At 40.0% G+C, this 26,315-nt stretch overlaps 1 protein-coding gene across 4 annotated transcripts in view; it reads left to right on the top strand.

Moving 5' to 3' along the window:
• The window catches only part of chchd3a (coiled-coil-helix-coiled-coil-helix domain containing 3a), a 75,502-nt gene extending 49,405 nt beyond the window's left edge, over nucleotides 1-26,097 (top strand). For all 4 annotated transcript variants that reach the window (XM_005451647.4, XM_003444961.5, XM_025899774.1 and 1 more), the window contains 3 exons: nucleotides 3,822-3,892; nucleotides 20,157-20,292; nucleotides 25,381-26,097. In XM_005451647.4, the coding sequence (XP_005451704.1) occupies nucleotides 3,822-3,892; nucleotides 20,157-20,292; nucleotides 25,381-25,404 (231 nt within the window). In that variant the 3' untranslated portion in view covers nucleotides 25,405-26,097. The remainder of the gene's footprint in view (nucleotides 1-3,821; nucleotides 3,893-20,156; nucleotides 20,293-25,380) is intronic.
• Nucleotides 26,098-26,315: the final 218 nt, after the last annotated feature.

Here is a 26,315-nt window from a genome sequence, read left to right as displayed (position 1 = left end):
TGTTTTGTTTTATTCATTTATTTCAATTTTTTAATTGGAGACATTTCTATTTTTCTGTCCTAATCGGGTGTTAAAATGAAAGGTCAACTCTCTAGACGCATTTTGTTTAGTCATAAGAGACGCTAGCTTGGAGCTAGCCTGTAGTCTTTTGCAGCATAACTAACTTAAAGAATTAAAACCTGTTAAATAGCTGACAGGAACTTAATAAATAGTTTGATGGAGTATTTTTTCCCCAAAGTGAAATTATTTTGAAAGTTGAGTTTTACGAAAGTTATATGAACTTTTGTAAAAGGTTAGCTTAGGACAAAGGCTAACATTTAGCTGAAACGGGAAAGCTAGCTCTTTGAGTTTGCAACCTGTAACCAGCAGATTCAAGAAATATGGAACTCAGTCAAAAACAAATGTTCTTGTTGCAAAAAAATCAGATTATTTTTCAGACAAAAGTGCATCACAACTTCATGGTGCGTTTAGAAAGGAGGGAAACTAAATATTTCTATCAAATTTCACAAATTTTGTTTGTTTGTGAGAGAACAGGAATAGCTCTTGTTGTAATTGTCTCCTCTGAGTATTACCAACCGGTATCGCTGTTGAGCCCCATCCAAAAGTTAATGTAGGCCACCCAGATGTAGTCAGATGTTAAAAAAAAAATCCCTACAGGGAAAGTTGTGACTCTGGGAGCACAAACAAATATGGAGGCCTCCCAAAAACGGATTGATTCTGCTGTGGCAAAGGCCTCTGACAAAAAACAAAATTATACTTTATGTCCTGTTTTCCTCCAGTCTCTCTCTTACCTCTGGGTTTTGCATGTTGATGAAGTAGATGGAAAAAAAAACAAAACACTGGACTGCACACATTCCTGCTGTTTTAATTGTGCTGCCCAGTTTAGTGGACATGTTGGGTAGATTTTGTTACCTCTTACCAAAAATAGAAGTTAAGAGCTTATTGTGTTTATAACAAAGATGAACATTTATGTTTATCTGTGCATCCATATGCTATTATATTACTGTAGCCCTTGAAAGATAATAGTAAAATGCTTAGTCATTTCTGTGTAAAAAATCATTTACCAGCCCGCTTGCTCTACTTATGAGTCACACAGCGGAAGTCTAATTTTCTTTAGCTCTGCAGAATCATAATGTTAGCCATGGTGGGGTTTCTTCCCATTTCGGCCCTCCTGCTCAGCAACAGATAAGAGAAAGAAGCCATCAGTACAAGGAGTTATTTGTTTTATTCATTAAGAACTGGAAGCCTTTTCTCTAAATTGACCTAGAGCCTGTGTTGGGGGTGCCGCTTCTATCTTCTCCATATCGTTGCAGTGCATTAGCGGTAATGACTTAATTTGTCTTCGACATCCCCCCCACCAGCATTTTGTTTTGCTCCAGATGAGCTAAAAACCTTTTGGAACGCAAATAGAGTAAATGGGATGAAAACAAACAGAAACACTATTTTATTCAAGAGGTGTTAGATATTTGATTTCATGGGGAGGCGATGCACTGCATCAGGCCTGTGTAGCTATTCTGTTGAGCCAGTGACGAAGCATGCTAAACAGCAGACAGCGATTTAAAAAAAAAAAAAAGATTGTGCTTTGCAGCTCGTAAAATGTTGATCAAGGGAGGAATGTTTTCATCCAAACTGAGCAGGGCCTCACTTTTGTGGGCTAATGAAAGGTCAGGGCTATTCTCTGAATCAGTTGGGACAACAGCAGGACATCACAATTTGAGACCACTCAGTAATCACACAAATTACACTCCTCTCTACCTGGTCGTGAGCGAGTGACTGAGGTTCTTTTTTTCTTTTTTTTTGGATATGTCTGTCAGTGTTTACTAGCTGCCAGGGTACATTTAGACACTTATGGCAGTGCGTCCTCATGTTCCCATGGTGTGTGTTAGTGTCTTGTTTGTGTAGGTGTGCGCAGGAGAGCATTCACATTGTTTGTGTGTGTACATGTTTTGAAAGTGTTCCTGCAATCATTGACACACATGGCCTTTTGTACTCTCAGGTGGATTAGTGTGTTGATTAGAGCCAGCTCTGCCATTTAGGCAGGTATTATTACCTTATACTTAGTATTCTAGACAGAACCCCGAATCTGGCTTGTTCTGTCTCTCTCTTTTCTCTTTCAGTGGCTCAGTCTCAGCACCCAGGAGAAGTCTTATTTCTGCCTCTTTAGCAGCCCCCAAAATCTCTTTTTAGGCTTTTTATCTGTGAATAAGCTTCTGTTTTAAATCCTTTTCCGTAGCTCTTGACAGTTCCTTTGTCTAAACCGAAAACCACTTGATTCAAGGCCAAGAGGGCGCCGATAAAGCACGAGCTTACAAGTTAACTCTTGGCAATTCGGCCATACTCTTTACTGTGCTTTACATACAAAGTAATGTCTGCCTGAGGGACAGCTAGTGTGGGTCGATTATGTTGTTTTGCATTTTGATCTCAGAAGCATGAGACAGCATGCATACACAGAGCAGTTTGCAGTGTAAAAGAAAATAAATGTGATGTGCCTTTAATTGATGTGTGTAACTGTACTGAATGTGAAAAGGGAAGTGCTCTAAATCTACTGCAGTTCATCCAAATGAAGAGAACTTAAATTGGTATCAGACCTTTTGTCAGTGTTGTCATGTCTCATCTTCTTTTAGCTCTACAACACATGACTATTGATCTTTTCAGCACCACAGTTCATTCCTATTGATCTCTTCTGAACTATGATGAATGTCTTCCCTGCTTGGGGATGAAGTTAGAGCAGATGGCACCAAGAGGCTTAAATTTGTCACATTTATGTTTATGCAAGATGATTGAAGGGTTTGGTAAATGTAATGGTGATTGGTTAGCTGTTCACTTATGCGCTTTTGCACAAATCTGCGGCACGCTTAAGATTTTTCCCTCTGAATGATTATTTTTGCACGCCATTTGCTAAGGATGATAGGTTATTACAGTTTGAGAGACTTTTATGGCAGTGCTGCATCTTAGAGCATGTGTGTAGATTGTTCAGCTAAACATGAACCCAATAGTTAATGGCAAAAAATGTCAAATCTGTGGAAGGTAATCATTTTGTGAATGACAGTTTTATAATGAAAGTATTCGTGCAAGTATTACTATTTTTTTTCACATGGAGTCCTTCACAGAAAGACATTTATATCGGTTGACATTACCCTCAATCAAGCCTCACACAACACAAGCTATCTGTCACACTTTACAACCTCTCACAATTTGATTATAAATGTGCATAGCAGCCACTCAGGGCTGACAAGACAGATCTTCCTGGGTTGTATAAGTGGTCTAGTAGCTAGGTTATATGGCTGTGTTTGAGGAGGTAATTTAGGTTGAGTGGTCCTGCTATGGGTTCATTTGCTATGGGTCACCGGGGGATTACAACCACTGGTCTGTACATTGTTGACAAGCGACCCCGTGGCCTTACAGGATTGCTTTCTGTTATTACAGCACTCTTAACTGTCAGGATAAGCACAAGCACACATATAGTGAAGCAACCATATTTTGCGTGTGCAGGAAAAGCGCACCTCCAAAAATTTTTTTTGTCTTTGCAGTCTTCAATACTGCAGATGTGTACTGGTTACTATATGTTACTGATTGCAAAGTAAGCATTTATGTTGTGGACACTAAACCAAACGGTGATCTTAAAATGCATCTCCATTAGGTTTTAATGAAGTCTGAGATGTGAGGCCAGAGCTGTGTGGACCAGATCTGTAAAGAAAAATTGCTCTATTCATATGTTTCCTTTTGCCTAATTAGCCTTATCCGATTATTTTAATAAAGTGCTAAGAATCACATTTTAATGCATTCCTCCCGCTCACTGACTTTCTCCTCTTTCTCTGCAGAGTTCTCAGTTCTACAAGGTCACCACTGAGAATTTCCACAAAGCTGCAGACCAAGTGAATGCCAAATTCAGGTAAGTCCAGACACAGACAGTCTAAGGTAGATAAATAACTTAAAATAAAACACAACTGATAATTGTGAGAAGACTGTGTGCTATTCTCTATAAAAATTTGATATGATAACACTCTACAAGCAGAGCCTTCTTTTTGCAGTTGACTAAGGGAATAAAAAGCTAACTGCAAAACAGCCTGTCTTTGTCATGTCTTCCTCCCCGAACCCCAACCGGTCACAGCAGATGGCGCCCCTCCCTCAGCCTAGTTCTGCTGGAGGTTTCTTCCTGTTAAAAGGGAGTTCTTTCTTTCCACTGTCACCAAAGCGCTTGCTCATAGTGGGTCATATGATTGTTAGGGTTTTCTCTCTATTATTGTAGAGTTTTTACCTTACAATATAAAGCACCTTGAGGCAACTGTTGTTGTGATTTGGGTCTATAAAAGTAAAATAAAATAAAATTGAACTGCAAGTTATGGGGAACTGTGGAAGTGAAGACAGGAAGGGAAGGAGTGAGAAAACCTTCTGATAATGCTGCTGAGTAGGAAGGCAAAGGAAAACTCTCCTGTAACTGCAGAGGGAGCTTTAACTACAGGAGTGGTGCTGCATGGTTTCAATTTTTCCCAAACGAGTCTATATTAGAAACAGTCTGGAAAAATGATCAACATCCTCATCAGAAAACAGTGTCTGAAATTTGCACAGCAACACCTGGATAAGTCAGATTCAGTTGGATAGATGATAGTTCAGTTTGAGTCTGTTTGAAAATAAAGGAAATGTATTTGTTTCTACGAACCTTGAAATATTTGCACAGGTAAAAGTAAAATAACAGAAAGAAGCAGCGCTGTGCATTCAGTTTTAAGGAAAGGCTGTTTTTTATTATCTCTTTGCTGAAGGTATTGTGTTTATTTATTTCCATGCAAAATTGCCCAAACTCCTGCACGTAACTATAAATCTCATACCAGCTGGGGGGTTTTTTCTCATTTTAATGATGCCTTTTAATAAAGCCTATTGTTGTATATGATAGGTACTTATTTGATGGTCTTTGTAGACTTTGTGCTATCAAAACTGATATATTCAGTGACGATTAGAGGTCCACGTGGACCAGTGAATATGCAATTGAATTATTCTACCCATTTCCTAACCCACATCTTTCAATCTGAACAATATTAGCTTGCCCTATTAGCTGAGGCCGATGTAGTTCACTGATACGCCTGATCATGTGCTGGTGATAGTAGGATTTGCTCTCTCGACGTTCCACTGTCCCCATTTATTTCATGTCTTCTTTTACAAAATACTTTGGACTAGCTTAGATTTTTGCATGTCTTTTTATCCTAAATACAATGCATAATATGAGTGCAAACAAGGAGCATGCATGTGATCCTTATGCTTAACCTTAATAAGCGATAGAACAGCCACACCTAAAGTGACCGAGGAGGTAATATTAAACATCCAAGCTGTCATGGATGAACAAATCCAGCACGTATATGTAACTCAAGAAGATGCAGAATCATTCCCGTCCGTGATCCATCTGTCTTCTTAATAACAGGCTATTATCCTCCATAGTAATGTTGTGAAAGTGGATGAGGAGCCTGTAGGAGGTGGGGCAAGAATGGGCCCTGGCTCTAGGCTCACCTCTAGGGAGGCTTGGCTGATTGTGTTAGCTTGTCATTAGCCTGCGCTAACACTGGGATCATTGTCTCCCTCTGAAATGCTGGAAACTGATTAGCCTAGCCCACCAGGGGTTTAGCGCTAGACTCGTGGAAGCTGGAGCTGAGACTTCCCAAATCACATTAAAGAAAAAAAATACAGTGGAATAACATTAGTGCAAAATGGCAGTGCTAACTGCAAGCGAATGCTGGGCTAATGTGCGGGTAGTCATGTGGCACGGGTCTTTGCACGGAAGACACTGATTGGTGGATTTGATTATAGGAGGTGCATTAGCAGGGTTGTGACTGGATTTCAATAGTGGATAGTCAGAGTGTGTGTGTGTGTGTGTGTGTGTGTGTGTGTGTGTTAATGAAATGGCGGGAAGGTCTGGTGTTACAAGACAGGAGCAGGGATGCATTGAGGAGATCGGAGCAGAGGTTTAATTGGATTTAACAGGGAGTGTTTGGCCCATCCTTGTTTATGTGTGTAAGTTCATGCATCACGGTGTATGTTTGTATGGTCTCATATGATGAACAGCTTCTGTGAGCACAATGTGTGTGTCTTTCCTCAAAGCTTATGACAGACCCCGCAGAGATAAGATGCTATCTGTGGCCTCTATTGAGTAATAAAAGGAAATATTTTTTGTCTCACTGAGGCTTTTGATTTCCTCGGAGCTGAAAATGCCCCCTTGAGATAAAGAAAAAAAAATAGAGCCAGCGCCTTATCCATACTTGGTAGAATTATCATTTGATATGTTAATATGGGATTGTATGAAGTGTGGGAGATGACATCTTTCTTAGAATGTCTTTATTTCCCCACTTTAGCTTATGTCAGTGCCACTAAGTATTAGGTCTTTTATTAGACTGCAATTTATATTAATAGAGGAGACTTGTGAAACCAGATGTTGATGACTGCCAAGGGTTATAGCATTAACAGCTTAATGCATGTCTTTGGAAGAATTAATTATGACTTTGTCTGGTTGGAGTTTACTTATTGCTTTGTGACACTGGGATTGGAACAAGACAGCTAAATCAGGTTTCAATTGTGGATTGGATTTGAGGGAGGGGGGGTGTTTCAGGCCACAGCTATGCAGCATCTGTCCATATGCAGATTATTTAGGTTTACTTTAATAGGTGGGAAATAATTACTTTGGTTTGAGGCTAGATTGGTAGTACAGGTGATTTCCATTTGTCCATGATCAGATATTCTTGGCAGCAACAAAAAAAGAAAAAAAGATTGAATTCAATTACACTGAGATGAAAATTTCATTCCCGTGTTTCCTTTTTAAATGTGCGCCAGAGTACAGATGTTCCATTCATTGCAGTGGTACACCGTGGTCATTTTCCTTGGCGATGTTGAAAGAAATAAATTAAAGTGTGAGAGGTAGGCATTCAGGGTAGGGAATGGTGTGTGTGCGTGCAAATATGAAGCTGTGTTTATGTGTGCTTGTTTTTGTGTATGTGTACGGTACAGCTGTTCCCCGCCGTTCTCCCGCAGAATTCCCGCCAGAGAATTCTCTGAATGATGGAGCTCTCCCAACCGGAACGCTACTGCATCACTGTGACCTCATTACATCCACACACATACAATCACACACGCACATATCTGTATATAGAACGATATGGGTATATCTGCAGTTGGCAAAAAAGGGCTTTGGAATTGAACTAAAGTTTTTACTCGTAAATATGAACTCATATTTAACTCACTTATAAACAAATATTCTTAGATAAAAGGGAAGTTTACTGCCAACTTGGAGTCAGAAGCTCCAGTCAAGGAGCACACTAAAGAGGTGCCACTCCCTATAAATAAAGACATTAGAAGCCTTGTTACTGACAAACTCACCTCTTCTTAAAACTGATTGGTTTTAGAATCTGCACAGGATCCTAGAGGAAACCTTATGAAGACGCACACAGCTAGAAAGGCTGCAGAAGCATCTGTGAGTGTTCACCAATCCACAATAGACCAATTTGGAGTGGATGTCACGGTTATGTCACTGCAGTCTCGTAGGCAGCTACAGGAAACATCTGATTGATGATATTGCTGCTGGAGATTCTACGCGTTATTAATTTCGAGAATTAAATTGGTTTCCCCAAAGAAACAGTAACTTGAGTTTTATGTATTTTTTTTTTGTCAAAATGCGTTTGTTAAGAATATTTGTGTTTTATAAAAGGATCAGACCATATTTTCTTTCAATAAATCAGATCAGACATCCTGGTAATTCCAAAGGGTATGCCAGCTTTTCTTTTCTTTTCTTTTTCCTTTTTTTTTTGCAGTAGTATTTTCTGTCAGACTTTTTCACATTATTTTGCACATAAAAGCGGAGCAATACTCATGCACTTCTACATCACTTAAGATTTTTTTCCCCCTAAACATGAAAAATAGCGTCTGAGGCGAGTATGATCAAATACAGCTAAAACAGCAAATTGGCCCCTGCAGTGTCTGAAATCATACATGAATCATAAGCTGCAGGGGATCAACACCTAAACGAAAGATATTTGGTGTACACCTCTTCTGAATTAATGCAAAAGTGCATAACACACAACAAGACAAATAATGTAATCACACAGCATTTTAGAGACAAACATGTACGCGTAGGATCGAAGCTTTTATTCTCCTTGACACTGACTCCAGATAAGAGTTCCCAGTTGCCTGTAAAAAAGGAGGCTATCTTTCTGTGCTTCTGATTTATATGCTGCCACATTCACCACCAGTTGTTTATCAAAGTCCGACGCATTATCTGACTGTCCAGCTCTGAATGTGTGACCTTTACTGTGCTACATGTATGTAAGGGTTCTGTATGTGAGGATTAATGCGTCTGAAACTGCTCACATTACACACGCGTGCATGGGGGACATCTGACCGGTAGTCTGTGTTTGTTGGCTAAAGCAATCCAGCGGAGGCTTTAGTCTGAAATGTAAGATGACAGGCATTAAGAAAAATGTTAGATGTGTGATGAAAGAATGATGGCGTGGCCCTAAGCCTCCTGTCAGAGCTAACCTTTGGCGGGGCTTTGAACTGCTTTGTTGAAGCTGGTCACTCTGTGTTTGTCCAGGGTCCCTGCGGAATTGAGATGGGGCTGGGGTATCTCCGAATGGTGAATAGTTGATCTGACATGGCTGTGTGTACTATAAGGAACTGAGACCGCTGTTACTAATCTTCTCCGTCCCCTGCCTGAAATCTCTAAATCTTGGACTCCAAGTTTTGGGCCTTGATGGTGGCATTTGTCAAAGATCAGAGAAGGAAATATATTTCCACACATTTTTTTCTTTTTTGGTTCATAGCTGAACGTATGTGTGTTGTCTATGCCTGGGATGTTTGTTTTTCCCATATAATTGTATTCTTCCACTTCACTGTCACTCCTCTCTTCCCTAAGGCTACACGCTCGCTCCCTTTGTCTTTTGTTTATTTTTTTAGTTCTTTTGAATAAACCTTCTTTTTAAAAAAAAATTTAATCCAGTTGACAATAACAGCAGCTGCTGTCCTCACTTCGTCTTTCCACACACGCAAAGGTGGAATGAGGAGGAGTGAAGTAAAACTTGTTGAATACAAATGACTCGCTGTTTTCCTGCACAACACCGGTGTACTGTACTGCCTCGGTCAAGAAGACCAGATATGACAGCCCATCTTCTCCTCCGGGTAATGTGTGGGAACGTCGAACCCACTTATCCCTCTTTCAGCAGCGTATTACAAATGAGGACTGTTTCTCATCAGTGAAAAACGGCCCTCATTTAATTTGTGTTTTGCCTAGATTTAAAAATTATATGATTTTCTCTTGTAATAGTGGTTGTGGACACAAAACTGAGAAGTTCCATGCAACCTAATGCAATCCAATAAAACAGTCCTGCAACAAGCCATTGCAGGACTATTGCGTTGTGCCTTTTCTTTATCTAACCGAAGAGAAGAAATCCAGGGGGTTTCCTAAAAATTCACCCTGCTGCTTCAAAATGTAAATAAGGCGCAGAGCCAGGTAGAGGCTTTCCATTTTCTCTGCAGTGCTTTTTTTTGTTTAAGGAAATAATACTGATGTCCCAGAATTAATTAAGCAATAATTTATGGATATTTAATTGTGCCAAGCGGCACATTTAATTACTAAAAATGACAGGAATTAATTTAGCTGACAAATAATTTCAAAGTGCTTTGGCTGTAGTCATAGATGTGTTTTTTCTGTAAAGTAGCCTGTGAGGTAAGAGAGTTTTGACCCCTCTGTCAGGTAAGGGTGAACCACCATTCTGTAGCTAGGCAACCCGGGCGCAAGGACAAGATGGTGGTCAGCTGAGGAGACAGAAGTCAATAACTGCTTTAAAAGCTCTTCTTTGCTAGCTGTAAAAAGCACACACAATTTAAAAGACCTGTGTGGGCGCACGAATGGACAGACGATGCACATACACACTTTTTAGTAGCTTATTTAGTGACTGTGCTGTACTGAAAGTGGTTGGCAAACCCACTCAGTACTTTCATTGCCTTTCAGTGTATTTTCATGTACTTTAAGACATATAGACTTTAATGAAGGAAAAGAAATGAACTGATATACAGCATTTATATTATTATGTAATTTTTTTATTTAATCTTGTTACTTTTTAACATTTTAATATATGTATGTGTGTGTGTAACACATTTTTCTGCTAGTCTCCTTCTAAAAGTGTGTCTTAAGGAGGTCAGAAAGGTTACACATGCCCTGTCTTCTTCCTCTGACCCACTCATCCTTCTCTGCCTCCCACTTAATGTAGGAACAGTGTTTTCTGTCTTCATTTAAATCTGTTTTACTTTCACCCTCTTTGTTATTGTCTGCCTCCCTCACTCTCCAGTCTGTTATCCCTCACGGTTTTCTTGAATCTGCCTCAGTCTGTGTCCTTTCCTCTCTCTACTCATTCAATCTCTTATCCATGCTGATGGATTTCACTGCAGGGGGTCACTCAGGTCCGCTTTTAAAAAGCAGCGAGAGTGAAATGCGTGTCATTTTTCTCCTTAACTGGATCATTTGTATTTATTTACTCCTCTTATTACTGACGCCTGCCTTAACTAGAGAGAACATGAGGGCTTTTTAAGGGGGAACCGGCGTCCACCCTTTAACCCTATTAACCCCTGAGCGGATCCAAATGATGATAAATAGACAATGTGGTGATTGGGATTTCAGTCTGGTGGCAGCCGAGAGTAATCCATACTGTCGATGTTTATAACAAAAAAAATGGGTTAGACACGACGTAAGATGATTTCTGGCAACATGTAAAACTTAACAAAATTAGGCCATCAAAGACTTCTTCCTATTTGTGGTCAAGGGCTTTTTAATGATAATAGATTGTGTTTCAGGAGTTAAATGGAGGAAAAAATCCTTTATACTTGAAGGACATGGATTCCTCAGAATCAACAGTAGCAACTTGTTTGCAAAAGTGTTTTTTTTTTTAACTTATTATTATTATTTTATTATTATTATTATTGAAACTAGGCTAAATGTCTTTCAGCATTACTGTATGTCTTTGTGGAAAACATCTCACGTAATCATCAGTCCCAAAGCGTCAGAACTGTAATTTGTAGAAAATGGAAGATTCAACAAAGGTCTCCAGTCACACTTGAACTGTGGCTGTTACAGTTCACGGTATTTTAACCCCCAAATCAGTGGAGTGCCCATGAGTTGTTATGGGTTTTTTTTAAAAATACACATTTATTGTTCATAAACTAACCGATATTGCCAGCTTCAAAGTGTTTTTTTATTCAGGCAAAGCTGTTGGAAGCTATGTTTGATTATAAAGAGCAGTGATTCGGAGCCAGAGGTACAAATATCCTAAGGGGTGAGTGAAAAGATTATCACAACTAATCTAAAAATTGACAGTTTAATTAGAAAATAAAGTTGGCCCGAACAGGTTTGGGCTGAAAAGTTAATAAAAAGCAGTAGTTGATAAGTAAGGCATAAATTATTAAAAAGTAGAACCTGACAGATATAGGATTTTTAAGACTGATAATGATCGTGATTAAAAAATCTGATAGGTTTTTCTTTGAGACACACATGAAATGTAAACGGATTTCCCTAACATTTGTCATATGTAGTTGTTTATTTATTCATTTACGCTGTCAAGCGGAGGGTAAATGTTGCGTTTGTGTCGTTCCAACCACGTGTTTTGAACGGGGAAGAGTGCCCCCTGGTGGAAAATACTGCAACATCAACACTCATAACATGGTTGAAGGGTGTTTTTCCCCATTTCTTCTTTGCTTTAAAAAAAAAAAAAATTGTAACAGCTGCTGTAAATGCAGATACCAGTGTATTGGCAAATAGCTAATATTGGCCAACATGTCAGTCAGGCTCCATAAAAAATGAATAAATAAAACATAACAACAAAACAAAATGTATTGCTTACAGTGGTGAATTATTAGCTCAATCCAAGCTGACCAAGCAGTTTAGTTTGATGAAGTATTATAAGAGTATCCATGTTTGTATAATTGAGTATTGAATAATTTGAACACAAGAGGTTATGCTGATGACTTGAGTCCATCTGACATCTTTTGGGGGGGTGGGTGGGTGGGTGGGGAAGGGTCACTTGACAAACCTCTTCTGTACTCTGAGAAAGAGATTCTGCAATTACTTTTTTCTGCCACTGACTGATTAGTACAACTGTGCTTCACTACTTTCTGTTCCTTACTGCCCGGTTTCAGCTATTATCATTACTCAGCTAGTGGTGCACTGCCTTTTGTCCACTGTCAGTCTAAATTTAGCATGTTATAGGGAGAAAGTAGTGCGCTTATTGCTGTTAAAGAGAAAACTTTCACAGCAGTCTTCTCTTGTGATTTCGTGCAAGCAGTATTTTCTATTAGCAAACGACCACTGCTATCAACAAGAGTTAAAAGGGATCTCTTTCAGCCCTGCCTTCACCATCCATCTGCATCCACGCATATCCCTTTGAGCTGCTTTTCTAGTTTTTCTTCAAACTTGTAATGTTTCTGAAATTATGACAGATGACTGTACCTGTTTGCACATGTATCACACACCTTGTTCGGCTATTGAAGCATGCTGCATTGGTAACTGAGATCTATGAATGTCATTTTAGTGCATGGCTCTGCGACGTTACAACAGATGGTAGTCATGGTCAATATATGTTAGTTTGAAAAATGGACCGATTCTGTTCCACGCACTGTCTATTGGCTTTACACATGCATATTGTATGAAAATCCAGACATCGATCTCCATACATCCCCCAGCTTCCAGTCAATATGTTCTTTGCAGAATGTAGACTCAGCCGTAAATCCATCAGAATATGCCCCCTCCATGCAAATGTGCTGACTTGGGTAGTGTGAGGCGTGAAAGAGGGGATTATAATAAAATGATACAGGCACACCTTGAAGAGGGAGACAGACAGTGAGAGTGGGCATGTGATCTGTTCTGCTTTGTTACATGTTAAGTGGAACACATCGAGTCTTTCATATTATTTCAGTATTTCTTCTTCTCTCCTAAGTTGTATCTTTACATATGTGTATGAGGAGATGGCTCTTCTTCCCTTGAACTACCATTATTTCTCTGTAAATATTATTTGCGTTTTGTTTCTGTCCAGTGTCACACAGCTAAGAAATTGTAATATAACAACCCAAGCTGGCTTCATTCTTTGTTTCACTCTTGCTTCTATCAGTGGATCAAGGCAATAGGGACTCGGATTATGTGTGTGTGTGTGTGTGTGTGTGTGTGTGTGTTGGGGGCAGGGCTGAATAAGGAGTTGTTATAGAGACCTTAGGTGCTACTGATGCCATGAGTCAAGACCCCTATATGACTGTTTAGATTTACTGTCTCTGGAGCACAGGAGTGCAGACTTACAATCACACACAGAGTGCAAATAATAGCCATCTGCATTTGGCTAGATATCCCGTAGAGACCTGGAGACTGAGGAGGAGAATAAAGGAGAGAGGCATAAAAGGAAGATATAGATGAAGATATAGTGAAAACGGAAGAACAAGGGAGAGTAAAAGACTGTGGGACATTTATTGGCAGTCTAGTTTTGTATCTGTTGATATTTAAGCATGCATTAAGCATAGTTATTAATGGTGAGAGATAACCAAATGGTAGTACACTAGGTTAACTGTGAAGGCTAATAAACCTAGATCAGTGGTTACCAAATGGTACATGTCCCTGTATGCCCTGAGATTTTATGTTACTATAAGGTAGTTTTGCTAAACACACGCTAAAAATTATAAATGAGTTAAGTTACGGTGTCATTTCTTCTCCATACAAATTATATTACCTAAAAAAAAAACCTTTAAAAAACTTACCAATGAAATTGCTGTCTGTTTGGCCAGTTGCCTGATTGATAGCAAAGGTATTGATAAAATTTATGAAAAATAAATCACCACAACTAAACATAAGCACAGACAATCCCCCATCTAAAGAGAAAAAACTGCCAGTACACAACATTGGAAGTTACCTGTCTTTTGGTTTCAGATGGACTGGGAGGCATCAACAGCTCTCAAACTGAGTGAGTCAGTATGAAGAAGCTGGCTTATGCTAACACTGTGCTGAGCTAAAGAGGCACTAAGGAAGAAACTGAACATCCAATCTGAGGGAAACTTGGTTGACCTTAAAAAGGCACTGGATCTTAAGTAGCAGCAGGTATTTTGGTTTGAAAAGTTTGAAAACCAGATAGGCTCACAAGATTAATCTAGAGGGTATGTGTGCCTGAACATTACTGTTGGCTGCCCCTCCGCAGGATCTAGACACACATAGAAATCAAACATTCAGATCCTTGCTTTCTATCTCTGGGCTCCAATTGCTTTTCGTTTGCTGCTTTTCTTCTGATGTGTATCTGGCTGCAGCTACATGTGGCACTGACATAGAAAAGTTGCTATCAGCACTATGCACTTGTTGCTGAAAATTTGTTCCAGCTATATGAAAGAAACAATAAATATATGTGATAAAATGTCTCACGTAGGGTAAAGTTAATACAGATGGTTCTTTTCTAAAGGATAATAACCAAAGCAGAAATTGCTTTCTTATTATACCTTAACCAAGAAAGGAAAGTTTTGATACTAGATGCAGACAGCAAGCTTTAACATTTTTTGCCCATTAGGTTTGAAACTTAACCACCAACATTTTCTCTAAGTTTTGCTTTTCTTCTGTGAAATTCTTTTTATGTTTCACAAATATAAGGGGTCATAGGTAGAAATAAGAAAAGTTGGGAAATTACAGGCCGAAACAACCAACACCGAGTCCTCTGAAGTGATCCAAATGATTCACAGCATGTTAACCAAAACAGAAATTATACATTCAGAGCAAACCAGCAATGAAAAAAATACCCACATGCCTCTGGCCTTCAACCCTTTTTTCATTTCCATTCTATCATTTTAAAACAATTAAAAAATGGTTTGCTTTGGGTATTTGATACAGTGTCCTTGTTTACAAATGCCTTGCTCCTCAGGTTACACGGGAACTGGATGATTCATAGTTGTTTTTCACTATTTTTTTTAATAATACCCTGAGATTTCCACAGTGGAGGAATTTACTTTACAGCATTTGACTCCTGATACTTTGAACTATCTGCTCATGACTTCAACATGACGAACCTAATGTTTGGCTTGATTTGTAGGGTATTTGATGCGGTTATTTAGTGAGGGATTTTGTTGCCAGTTGTATTTAAATACAAGCTGCAAATCAGCTCGCCTGTGACTGTGTATGAAAACTTGTGTATTTCCATAACAAGGCAGAAAATAATTTGATAATGTGAGGCCATTAACTGAGAAATAGAAGGCTTCTCTTTTCTGTTAGGTTCTCAAAATCTTATAGTGAGGAGAGAGAGTAGTTCTACACTGACTACTGTGAAAAATACAGGAATTACTTGGGGTCTTGATTTTATGCAATTTTGAAGCCTATGTTCATTTTTTTCCTCATAAACATAAACCAAAAAATTATAAAGCCCTTTTTCTTCAAATTCATTAGAATGAAAAACCCACCACAAAATATCAGCATTCACACACTTTACTCAGTATTTAAGCATGTTTGATAGTGATCACAGCTTTGAGTCTACCTGGGAATGACACAAAAAGCTTTGCATGCCTGGATTTGGAGATAATCTGCCATTCTTCTCTGCACATCCTCTCAAGCTTTGCGATGCTGGATGTAGACTGTGGATGGACAGCCAAGTTCGGTGCTCTCCGGGGATGTTGAATGGGTTCAAGTCAGGGATCTAATTGGGCCAAGTGGATTTGTGCACAGGGTCATTGTCCTGTTAGAAGGTGAACCTTTGACCCAGTCTGAGGTCCTAGGCACTCCTAAGCTGATTCTCATTAGGTTTATTTTTATACTTTCCCTTCTTCAGCTTTCCTTCAAGCCTGATCAGTCTCTAATTCTAAAAAATACCCCCACACCATGACACAAGTGCATTTATGGTTTGTTTTGGGATTGTATCATGCAGGTGATTAGCAGTGCCACTTTTCAGATTTGACACTTTGATTTGAGACTACCAGTTCTCTCGCTGTTTAATCAAATCATGAGTCTGAGATATTTTTTTTGCGCTTTTCCTACAATCCAGCAGGCCTACATCTGTCTGTCATGGAGCAGAGGCTTCCGACTTGCTACTCTGCCATAAAGCCCAGACTGGCGAAGTTCTCCAGTGATGGTTATGCTCTTGGAAGGTCCTTTTAGAGTCCCATCTTCCCAGTTAATCACTGGAGTTCAGCCAGAGTGACACTTCTTGATAGGTTCTTAATGATCTCTCTTAAGAAGGACCTAACTCAAGACATTCCTTTGAGGAATTATGGAGTAGGACTGCTCTTGCGGACCTTTTCTGGGATCTGTTTTTTTAGGCAAATCTGTCTCTGAGATCTGCAGGCATTTCCTTCAATCCTGCAGCTTAGATCACGCCTTTCAATCATAACCACTTTCTACAAGATGTAGAAATATCTTGAAGATGATCAAGGAAAATGGGAGGAACCTAAGCTATAGTTCAAGTCTCATAATAAATAGTCTGAGTGCTTTCAAAGTGATATTTTATCTTATCAGTTTGGGTTAAATTTCCTCATTAAGATTATTGAATGCATATTTATGAGGGGAAAAATGAATTTAATGGTTATTAGTGTAAGACTGACCCTGTATGAAAAATACAAAGTGGTCTGAATATTTTCTTGATGCACTGTTTCATACATAGGTCTCATACATACAAAGAAAGAGTGGCCTTATAATGGTTATGGCTGTTTTTGCATCTGCTCACCTTGCGGTATAGCACTACAGCAGTTATATATTACCAAATGACATGAGGGCATTTAATGTAAAATTGAAGAGGAGGGAGGAACGGCTTTAGTGTCCCCTTATAGGCTCTGTGTGGTTAGCAGCAGGAACTTAATGTTAATCTTAATGATAGATGATAGAGGATGCAGCGTGCCGCCACAGAGTGTGTGTGACAGTGTTATTGTCTCTATGATTAACTCAACCACTGTCTCAGTCCCTTCCTCTCAGAGAGAATCAGAGAGCAAGCAAAATAGACGTACCACTGTTTAGTTTCTCATCAAGCTCTTCTGCTATATCCTCCCTCCTTTCCTCTGCTGTCCTTTCTCTCTCTCTCTCTCAGAGGCCATTACTGGTGATAAACACTGTGGTTTGTATCAGCAGGATGCACCTGGCATTAAAGTGAATGCTTAAGAAAGTAATTAGTGGGTGTATGTGGCTGCTCTAGTCCCTGTAGATGCCCATAGGCGGTGTAATAAATGAGCACCAGGATCCATAGGAATAGGATGGCAGTGATTTCTGCTAGCACTGCTGTCATCGTTCAATACCCTGACGCAGAGCAATGGCCTTGTCATGCCTGCTAGCAAATGACTGAATTTCTCCCTGATGGATCCACAAATGCAGAAGCTTCTCTACACCCAACGGTTTAATGTTCCAGTCTGCACTGAAAGTGGTAAATGTCATGTATCTTTGAGTGTATGGACCTATAGTATGCTTGTATAAAGCAAAATGTAAAAAGTTGTTCTACCTTTTGGGAAAGATCAGTGCCACCTATCTGACTACATTCTTGATATATTAAGTATAACTAGCAGAAAGTGATGTTGGCTCTCAAAGGCTGAAAATGGGTTGAGCCACACCATGAAAAGCCACGGTCGGTCAAGATGTTCTGTCTCTTAGTGAGTTATTTCCAATTACTTCTTTAAAACAGTTTATCTTAGCAAGTAGGCAGAGTACTGGACAATAAATAAAGTGTATTGATTATTCACACTCCCGTTGACATTGTTGAATGTGTGGAGACCACTTCTCATCTCGTCACAAATTGTCATTGACCTGAACCGACAAGGACTAAAGATTTTCCTGGCACTCCTAACGAATATGACCATGCGGAGATGCACATATGTAGACATCGGTACTTCAACAGCATTCCTGCTGCATTGAACCCTGGGTAATGACCCATGCGTCCAATCCTCTGCTCTGTATCCAACAGTGGGGAAATTTCTCTCTCTAGGGGGCAAATCAAACATCTGATTCTGACTACAGGGGCTCGGATTCACCCCTCCCAATATTCCTCTGAGATCTCCAGAGTTGCTGACGGGCAAAATCTCTTTGTATTTCACACCCATGCAAGGCATGTTTAGTGAGGCAGATGGAGTGTCCTGGGCACTGATGTGAGCAAAACGATGACACCACCATTAGCATAATAGCCCTAGCTTGTGCTTGTGTCGTCATTATGGATTTTTACGAGGTGTGCGAAGAGACAGACAAAAGCAGTTAACACTGGGCAAGGCAGCAGCACTGATAGGATGTCCCACTGCTTAGATTGGCTGAAAGCTCCGACTCTTGCATACATCTGTTGAAAAAAAGTCCCATTTAAATGCACTGAAGTTAGGTGTAGCATCAATCACAACAAGGTAAGACGGCAGCACTAAAACTCTCATAGACCTCAAGGACAAATTTGTACATGCTAATTTGAAATGATGTGTAGCTTACAAGTGACAACAAACTCTTTGTGGATGCCAAAAGATAGAATTTTCCATTGGAAGCAGTTAGCTTCCCGATTTTTTTTAAGGATTAACTCATTATGAATCCATAGATAGATCCAGCAGATCCCTAAAATATGGCAGAGTGATCAATAGATTCCTCTGTGGACCTTTTATTTTGTCTTATTATCAAAAAACACAATGGTGAGAAGTGAGACTAATTTTGCCCTGGTTTGCTGTGTGGCAGGCAGGTAGTGGACCATAACACAAAACCCGGAAAACAGCGTTATTGCTGGCAGTAAAGAAAATAAACATAGTTTTAAACCTACCCCAGAACAAGGCCTGGAAAACTATATAATAAAAGGAATCAATGAAGGAACATAGAACAGAGTGGGATGACACAACAAAGGGCAAAGAGAGACTCGAAAAGTAAAGGCAATAAATACACAAAGTAATGAGGCTAGAGGAAAACAGATAGGAAAAACAGCAGGAACAAATCAGAGATAATGATACAGGGGAAGATGAGGCACATGATCCTGTTTTCCTTCTTTCACCCCAACCGGTCGCAGCAGATGGCCGCCCCTCCCTGAGCCTGGTTCTGCCGGAGGTTTCTTCCTGTTAAAAGGGAGTTTTTCCTTCCCACTGTCGCCAAAGTGCTTGCTCATAGGGGGTCATATGATTGTTGGGTTTTTCTCTGTATTTATTATTGTGCTATCTACTGTACAATATAAAGCGCCTTGAGGCGACTTTTGTTGTGATTTGGCGCTGTATAAATAAAATTGAATTGAATTGAATTGAATTGAAACAAGTGATTATCAAAATAAAACAGGAAGTAACTAACAAGGAAAAACCTACCAGAGACTAAAACTAAAACTCCAGGACTCAAAATATACAAAACTACAAAACCTGAGCGCAAGAACTAAAATTAGGCTTAAAGACATACCAAGAAAAGAAGTGACTCAAAACTGAGATTGTAAACAAAGCAGAGAATAATTAATTAGTAATAACCAAAATTAGAGTCCAATGACAAACTCTGGGTCAGAGACCCAGGACCACAACCAATATACCACATGTAATTGCTCATGAACGTTTAAATTAACCTGAAGCTCAATGACTTGTGGGGTCTCTCCAGACAGTAACAGATCCCCCCTTTCAGGGGATTAAACTGTCACTGGATTGCCCGATTTTAAAAAAAACACACACAAAAAAACCCCTCTAGCCTCTCTGTTGGTACTTATGTTGTACAAATTGTTGCACACATTGGCATGGTCTTCACACCATGCTCTGAGGGCTGAACTGCACTTTGACCTTTTCTCCCAGCAGATACAGTAATTTTGATTCTTGCTTCAGGTGTTTTGGACTGGAACAATGGTAATAATAGAAAAGGCAAGGGTTTATTCGGCACTGCAGATTGTAGTGTAGCTCAGTGTGCTCTAATAACAGTGTGAACTCTCTGGAGGTAAAAACGCTCAGTTTCCTCACTTGTAATATATATTTAATGCTCTTCTTTTGTTCTGAAGTTTTCTATGTCACGTCACACATTTCGTGAACTCCTCTGGATTGTCCGTGTTAATGCTTTAATTTATATATTTATTCATTTTTTCTTTTCACCTTTATCTTTTTCAACTTCTCTTGCGAGTTTATCCTTTGCTGTAACTCTCATCACTTGGACTGTTCCCTCCTCCCATCCTGTCTAACACCGTATTTTCCCCTATTTACACACTATTCTGTTCCCCTTTTCTCCCCTGCAGGAGGTATGAGGCGTATCCTGTGTGTGCAGACCTGCAGGAACAAATCCTCACATGCTACAAAGAGAATGTGGGGAAAACCCTTCACTGCTCCAACATAGCAGCCCGTTACCTGCAGTGTGTCAACGATGCCAAACAGGTGGGTATTTGTCCTAGCTGTTTTCCCATCTCATTCGAACATGACTTGTTATACTTGTTAATTCTGAATTTACTTATGAAATGAATTAGGCCACTCATGTTATACAATTGTAATTAGGGAAAAAAAGCTGTACGCTTCAACCTTTATGTACTCAGTAGGGTTGAATACTAATTATTGTTATTGTAAGTATTTTAATTGCAACTGTGTTTATTTCATGCTTGATTTAAAAAAATGACATTTTTTTGTATGCAGCTGGATTGTTATATAAAACATGTACTTGAAACCCGACAAACCTTCCAAAATAACTTTTCTTTCTCTTTGAAAAGAATGACAAGTTTGTGCATGCACCCACACGGGCAGATAATATGTAAGTTGTTGAGCTTCCTAGCCTGATAGCATAGAGGAAGTGGAAGCTTTGTGTGGATTACAAATGAGCCTACAGCTTACGTCATTTAGCTCGTAGATGTGTATAGTAGCTACACCCCAGTGGTCATTCCCCTTTTCTAAATTAAATCATATGATGAAACACACTGGCATCCATTTACATATGCTGGCTCCTTGCTTTTAGACAGTAGAATATAATTTCCACCAGGCTACTGGCGCCTGAATAAAGCTCAGTCCAGATAGCCAGTTTAAACCTCACGGCCTATTTCCATAATACCTGCTGACACAGGCATTCCCCCCAACTGTGTCTGTGTGCGTTTTAATGCAATAAGACCAAGGGAGTAGCTTCTGCTTAGTTGAATACCCTTGTCCTCTCCGTGCTCTCTTTTCTTTCATTGAGAAGTGTAAATGTTTTTTTGCCCTCTGTCTTGTGCAGTCAAACTCTGTATGCTAATAGTGATGTCACTCAGGTTGATATTAACTTGATTCCCCGGTCTCACTTTGCAATATGTAACATCCATTGCCCCCCAAAAAAGACTCAATTTGCATTCATAGAGCTTTTCTATTAGATTTTTTTGCAATTGCATTGTTTTCCCGGAAATGGGGAAAAGTGAGTTTTGTGTCTCTCGCTCACTCTCGTGGGTATTAATATTAGATCTAAAAGTCAGATGCAGGCAGATTTTTAAGCTATATGTCATGTAAATTGCCGAATGTTTTATTCATCGCACAAACATGGATGCGTACGTGTGTTTAAGTCGAGGCTACATGTAGCCTCGTCAAGATTCAGCGAGGGTATGTTCACATTGCGAATGCTGTTATGATCTTGTAAATTGTTTGGAAGCGAACACGATATGGTAATCCGCTTGTGTTTATCACCTTGCAGCAATCACAGCGCACTCCTGTTCGTCTTTGCTTATCGGGCTAAGACTTACTTTTAAAGTCATTAGGTGCAAAAGAAACAGTTCTGTGATAAGGCTTTAAAGGAAATAATATGCAGAATTACACAGCCGACAAAATCGAGGGGAGGGAGGAACGAAGTGGGATTGATATGAGCTGATGCAGCTTCATGATTAGGATGTTTACACAGCTTTATCAGAACCGAGCAGGAAGCTCTTCTACAAACAAATGTCAAAGGACATGACTTTGACCTCTGGAGGTCACAAGATCCAAGCGTGCCCTCTAACAGACGTCTCTCATCCTCGTCCTCTCTCCGTCAAAGACACTCGATAGCATAGCTCAGACGGTTTTCACATGACAAAATCCCTCTCCCCTTCCTCGTCCTTTCCCTTCAGATCCGAAATTCCACCTTAAACTGCAGCGCCATGGGCGTAGATAGTGATGTAGCAGATGCCACCTTAGCAAGGATAAAAACAAAATCTGTAAAATCTTAGTTTTTGCAATATTGACCCCTCGTCTGGAGTCAGCCGAGACAGAGGCATTGTCAGCTGCCCAGCCTTTGTCACTGATAATTAGCGTTCTTATCGCCACAGTCAGTGATAACATTTAGACCCACTTTCGTTGTCTTCTGTGCCCTCTGCGCCCTGCCACCATCTCTCCTCCACTTCCTCCATCCACTATCCCTTCATCCCTAGTCACATTTCTAATGCATTCAGCACTTAACAGGTCTGATAGCAACCAGTGAGAAAGAGGCAGTCGAAGGACAGATAAAGTCTCCTTCCTTCTCCCTCTCTCTATGAACAGGAGTTTATCATCGAGTCCGATCTCTCCATCCGCTGCCTTCCTTCTCATTCCATATTCTCGCTGCATGACTGCCTTTTGCTCCCTATCTTTTCGTTCTGCACTTCATTTTTTAGACTGACCCTTCCATCTCCTTTTTGCTCTCAATGGGTAAGCTCAGCTGCTGTTTGTGGTTTCCAACTGTGCTGTGTTTTCTTATCCTTATATTAAAGGGAATGAAATGAAAAGTAGCTTCCTTAATATACAAAACATTTCAGTCAAATGCTCTTAAGCACTCTTATAATTTAATTTGTCAACACTTCGCTGTTACCTCTTGACATAGCACATGTTTTTGCTCTTAATTTAAAAGATTCTTAAGAATGAAGGCTAATGCCTGCCCCGCTGTCTCATTGTTTGTAATTCCAGTGCTAAAATGTAGTGGACGAGCAGAGATCTGTGACAGAATTCACTTTTTGACCTCCCTCACATGCACACTTTAATTTCACCATATACCTCAAACATGTGCAGAAAGCATGCATCAATTTACGTGTGATTAAAGGGATCTCCACCTACACTTTAGAGTCCAAACAGCCTGCCGTGTCTAAGCGTGACCGTCAGGTTGTGACCAACATTCACAGCATAGTGTTGAATTTGAATTCATCCCCCAGGGTGAGACTATCAACACTGAGTTTTACTGTAACACTCTGGGGCATCTGAGGGAGAACATTTGGTGCAAATAACTGAACTGTGACCATGTCATTATGCACTGAAAATGCAGGAGCTTTTTGGCAACACCAACACAGTCATCACACCCTATTTGCCAAACTTGCCAGATTTGGCTCCTGCAAGCTTGTCCCTCTTTCCCAAAATCAAGCTGAAGTGTCTTCCAGTGGATGAGGGCCAGCATGCATCACAAATGTGCATGTGCAGCTCATCAGAATCGGACTTCCTAAGGAGCGATCTAAAAATAAGAGTAGCGTAGAGTTGCAAAAGGATGACGTTGATGGGGCTGGCGACATATTTAAAACAGATGATTGGGATTTCTGTGACTGTTAACACAGCAGGAAGCACTTGTTGTGAGTCAATGAATGTAACTGAGGCTGAATAAATAGTACAGAATAAATAGCACTGAATGTATCTGATTTTAATTTATGTAGATCTATTCTTTCATGGTTGATAAATAATCGATTGAAAGCTACACTGTATAGTGTTCCTGTATAAAAGTATCCTTTTCTCTCTCTGTTTAAACATCACTTTGTATTTAATCTTTAGTTACACCTAGAAACACAGTAATGTAAGGCATTACTGTACTAAATCTCTCTTCCCTTATCTCAAAACTGTAATGGCAGATAGCTTCCTCCCTGAGTCTGGTTCTGCCAGAGGTTTCTTCTTGTTAAAAGGGAGTTTTTCCTTTCCACTGTCCCCAAGTACTTGCTCATAGGGGGTCGTCTGATTGTTTGGGTCTTCTCTTTATTATTGTAGGGGCTTTACCTTACAATATAAAGCACCTTGAGGTGACTGTTGTTGTGATTTTGTGCTATATTTATAGAACAGAATTGACTTGAAAGTGTCTTGAAAAGTACTGGGTGCCTACATCTCACACTATACTTTTTTTTTTTTACAAATGCTTGCAGAGGCAGACTGCACTGCAGGGCTAGGTGCTTGATTTTACACATATGTGACAATGGCACTGCAAATATTAAGGCCATGTCCACACTAATAGGTTTTTGTTTGAAAACGCATCTTTTTCTCTCCGTTTTGGCCTTCCGTCCACACTGAGACGGTGTTTTCGGTCAAGGAAAACAGAGCGTTTTGAAAACGCTCTCCAAAGCGGATACATTTAAAGACGCAGTTTTGACGTCGCAGTATGGCCAGCGAACCCTTTTCAAAAACAGTGACACATTTTAGTCATGTGATGCAGTCATGTGACCAATTAACCTAAGATAGCGGAGGGCATTACACAGCAGTTTTGTTTGCTCTCAATTTTGTGACGTCTTGCATTTCACGCATGCGCAGTACTGAAATGTAAGCGTTTTTGGCTATTTCAATGTGGATAAACGACTCTGTGAAAATGAATGAAAACGATAGTGTGGAAGCGGAGCGTTTTCAGACGTATCTGCCGTTTTCAAATTTATCCGGGCTACTGTAGAAGTAGCCTAAGAGGTGTAGCCCAATATTTTTGTCCAAATAAGCTGCCTCTGTAGTAGCAGCGTTATGGTAAAAAAATGTGTTTTTGCGAAGTGGTGTGGGTGCTTTTGTTTAGGAGTGGGATTTTGAGTGATGTGAAAGGATTCCTGCAGCTAGTTTTAGACCGATTAAGTGATAGGCCAAAAAGCACAGCAATGCCAGCATTGAAGAAATGAGTGCATTTTTACCCTATTTGAATTAATTCTAGTTACGCATTTGCTTTGTTTCAGAACATAAGTTGTAATAAACTGGAACCATCGTGTAGATGTTTTCTGCTTTTTGTCTTAACATGGATGATGCAGCCAAGTAGGCATGCTAGAAGAAGCTTCTTTTATTGGTAATCATTTTATGGTTAGATCGATAGTGTGGAAAATAAACTGGGATTCTTTTGGGACACACAACCATGGATCCACAACAGTTATTAAGTTAGTCAGTGAGGAAGAAAATATATTTTCTTTGTTTTGTTCTGTCTACTTGATTCCCCTCTTAAGTCCCTTGTTACTCCTTCTTCCCCCCTCCTTACTCGTCTTCTCTTGGGCAGATTTCATCCAGTGGCATCTGCAGCAATAGGCCGGTTCAAATGGTTATTGACAGGGAGTACTGGGGATTTGTGGTTGCACTTATCACTAACATGGAATCCAGTGCCCTTGGGTCCTTTCTCTGCTTTTCAACCTCACTTCATCCTCTTGTCCTTTATTGTACTCTCAGGCCCTCCTCCCGTTGTCTCATCTCTCGTGTGCGAAATAATATTTTCTTCTGTTGTTTTTTTTCTCTTTTTGATACTTTTGTTTGACTTTTCCATCTCTCTAATGCTCTTTTCTTTTCTGTTTTCGTCTCCAGAACAAGTTGAAGACTGGGGGATAAAGAAGAGAGGGCGAGAGAGAAGGAGCAATGAAGAGTTTATTGTGGGGGATTTCTGATTATTGAGCGACTGACAGACTAAACCAGAGTGGAGGAAGAGGGGGATGAGTCAGCACCGAGAAACACACCCTCAAAAACCCAGTGGAGAACCAACCCAGAAAAGAACCAGATTAGAGGCACCGAGCACAGCACCTTCAGAGAAAAACACCTTTCCCTTCAATACTTACCTCTTCAGCACCTCTTTTACCCTGTGTCTTTCTCTCCTGTGAGTGTAGCAGAGGAGCAGTGACACTGTCCTACATTGTGGAGAAACATCAGGTACCAGCAGGGATCAGACGGCCTGAGCTTGGCCCTCTGAAAAGGGACAATGATTAACCAGCACTGCCTCAACAAAACCAGTCACCTCTGTCCCTTGGACCCTTCTCCACACTCTCCCACTTGGAAAAATAGAAGTCTATTTTATTGATAAGTCAAATCTATTTTGTTGTCCATAATTTGTTGTTTCCTTGCTCCTAATGCATCATTGTGTACACAAATGCACGTGTGTTTCCTGTTTGCATCCGTTTACTTTGTGTGTTATTAATAATAAAACCATCTGTGTGTCTGTGTATCTAGACCAACACTTGTGACAATGTCTGAGCAGGAAATAAAAAGACAAAATAAAGCAGAAGCTGTTGCTGAACTTTTCTCCGTAAATATTCAGTTTCCACCATCTCTCTTGTGTGTGTGTGTTTTATGATAATTACTGTAAGCATTACCCATCTTTGATGGATCCGTGGCCCTTGTGTTGCCACAGCATTTTTGCCAAATGGAGTGAATGAGCCCAGGAGAGACAGACTGAAGCACAGGGGAAGTATTCGTCCCAGATGTTGTGCTTCATCATCTATCTTTCTCTTTTTTCTGCTTTTCTGTCT

The sequence above is a fragment of the Oreochromis niloticus genome, linkage group LG17 (genome assembly GCF_001858045.2).
Source record: "Oreochromis niloticus isolate F11D_XX linkage group LG17, O_niloticus_UMD_NMBU, whole genome shotgun sequence".
Lineage (NCBI taxonomy): Eukaryota > Metazoa > Chordata > Actinopteri > Cichliformes > Cichlidae > Oreochromis > Oreochromis niloticus.
The sequence above is the reverse complement of the archived record's forward strand: the minus strand, read 5'-3'. Positions and strand labels throughout refer to the sequence as shown.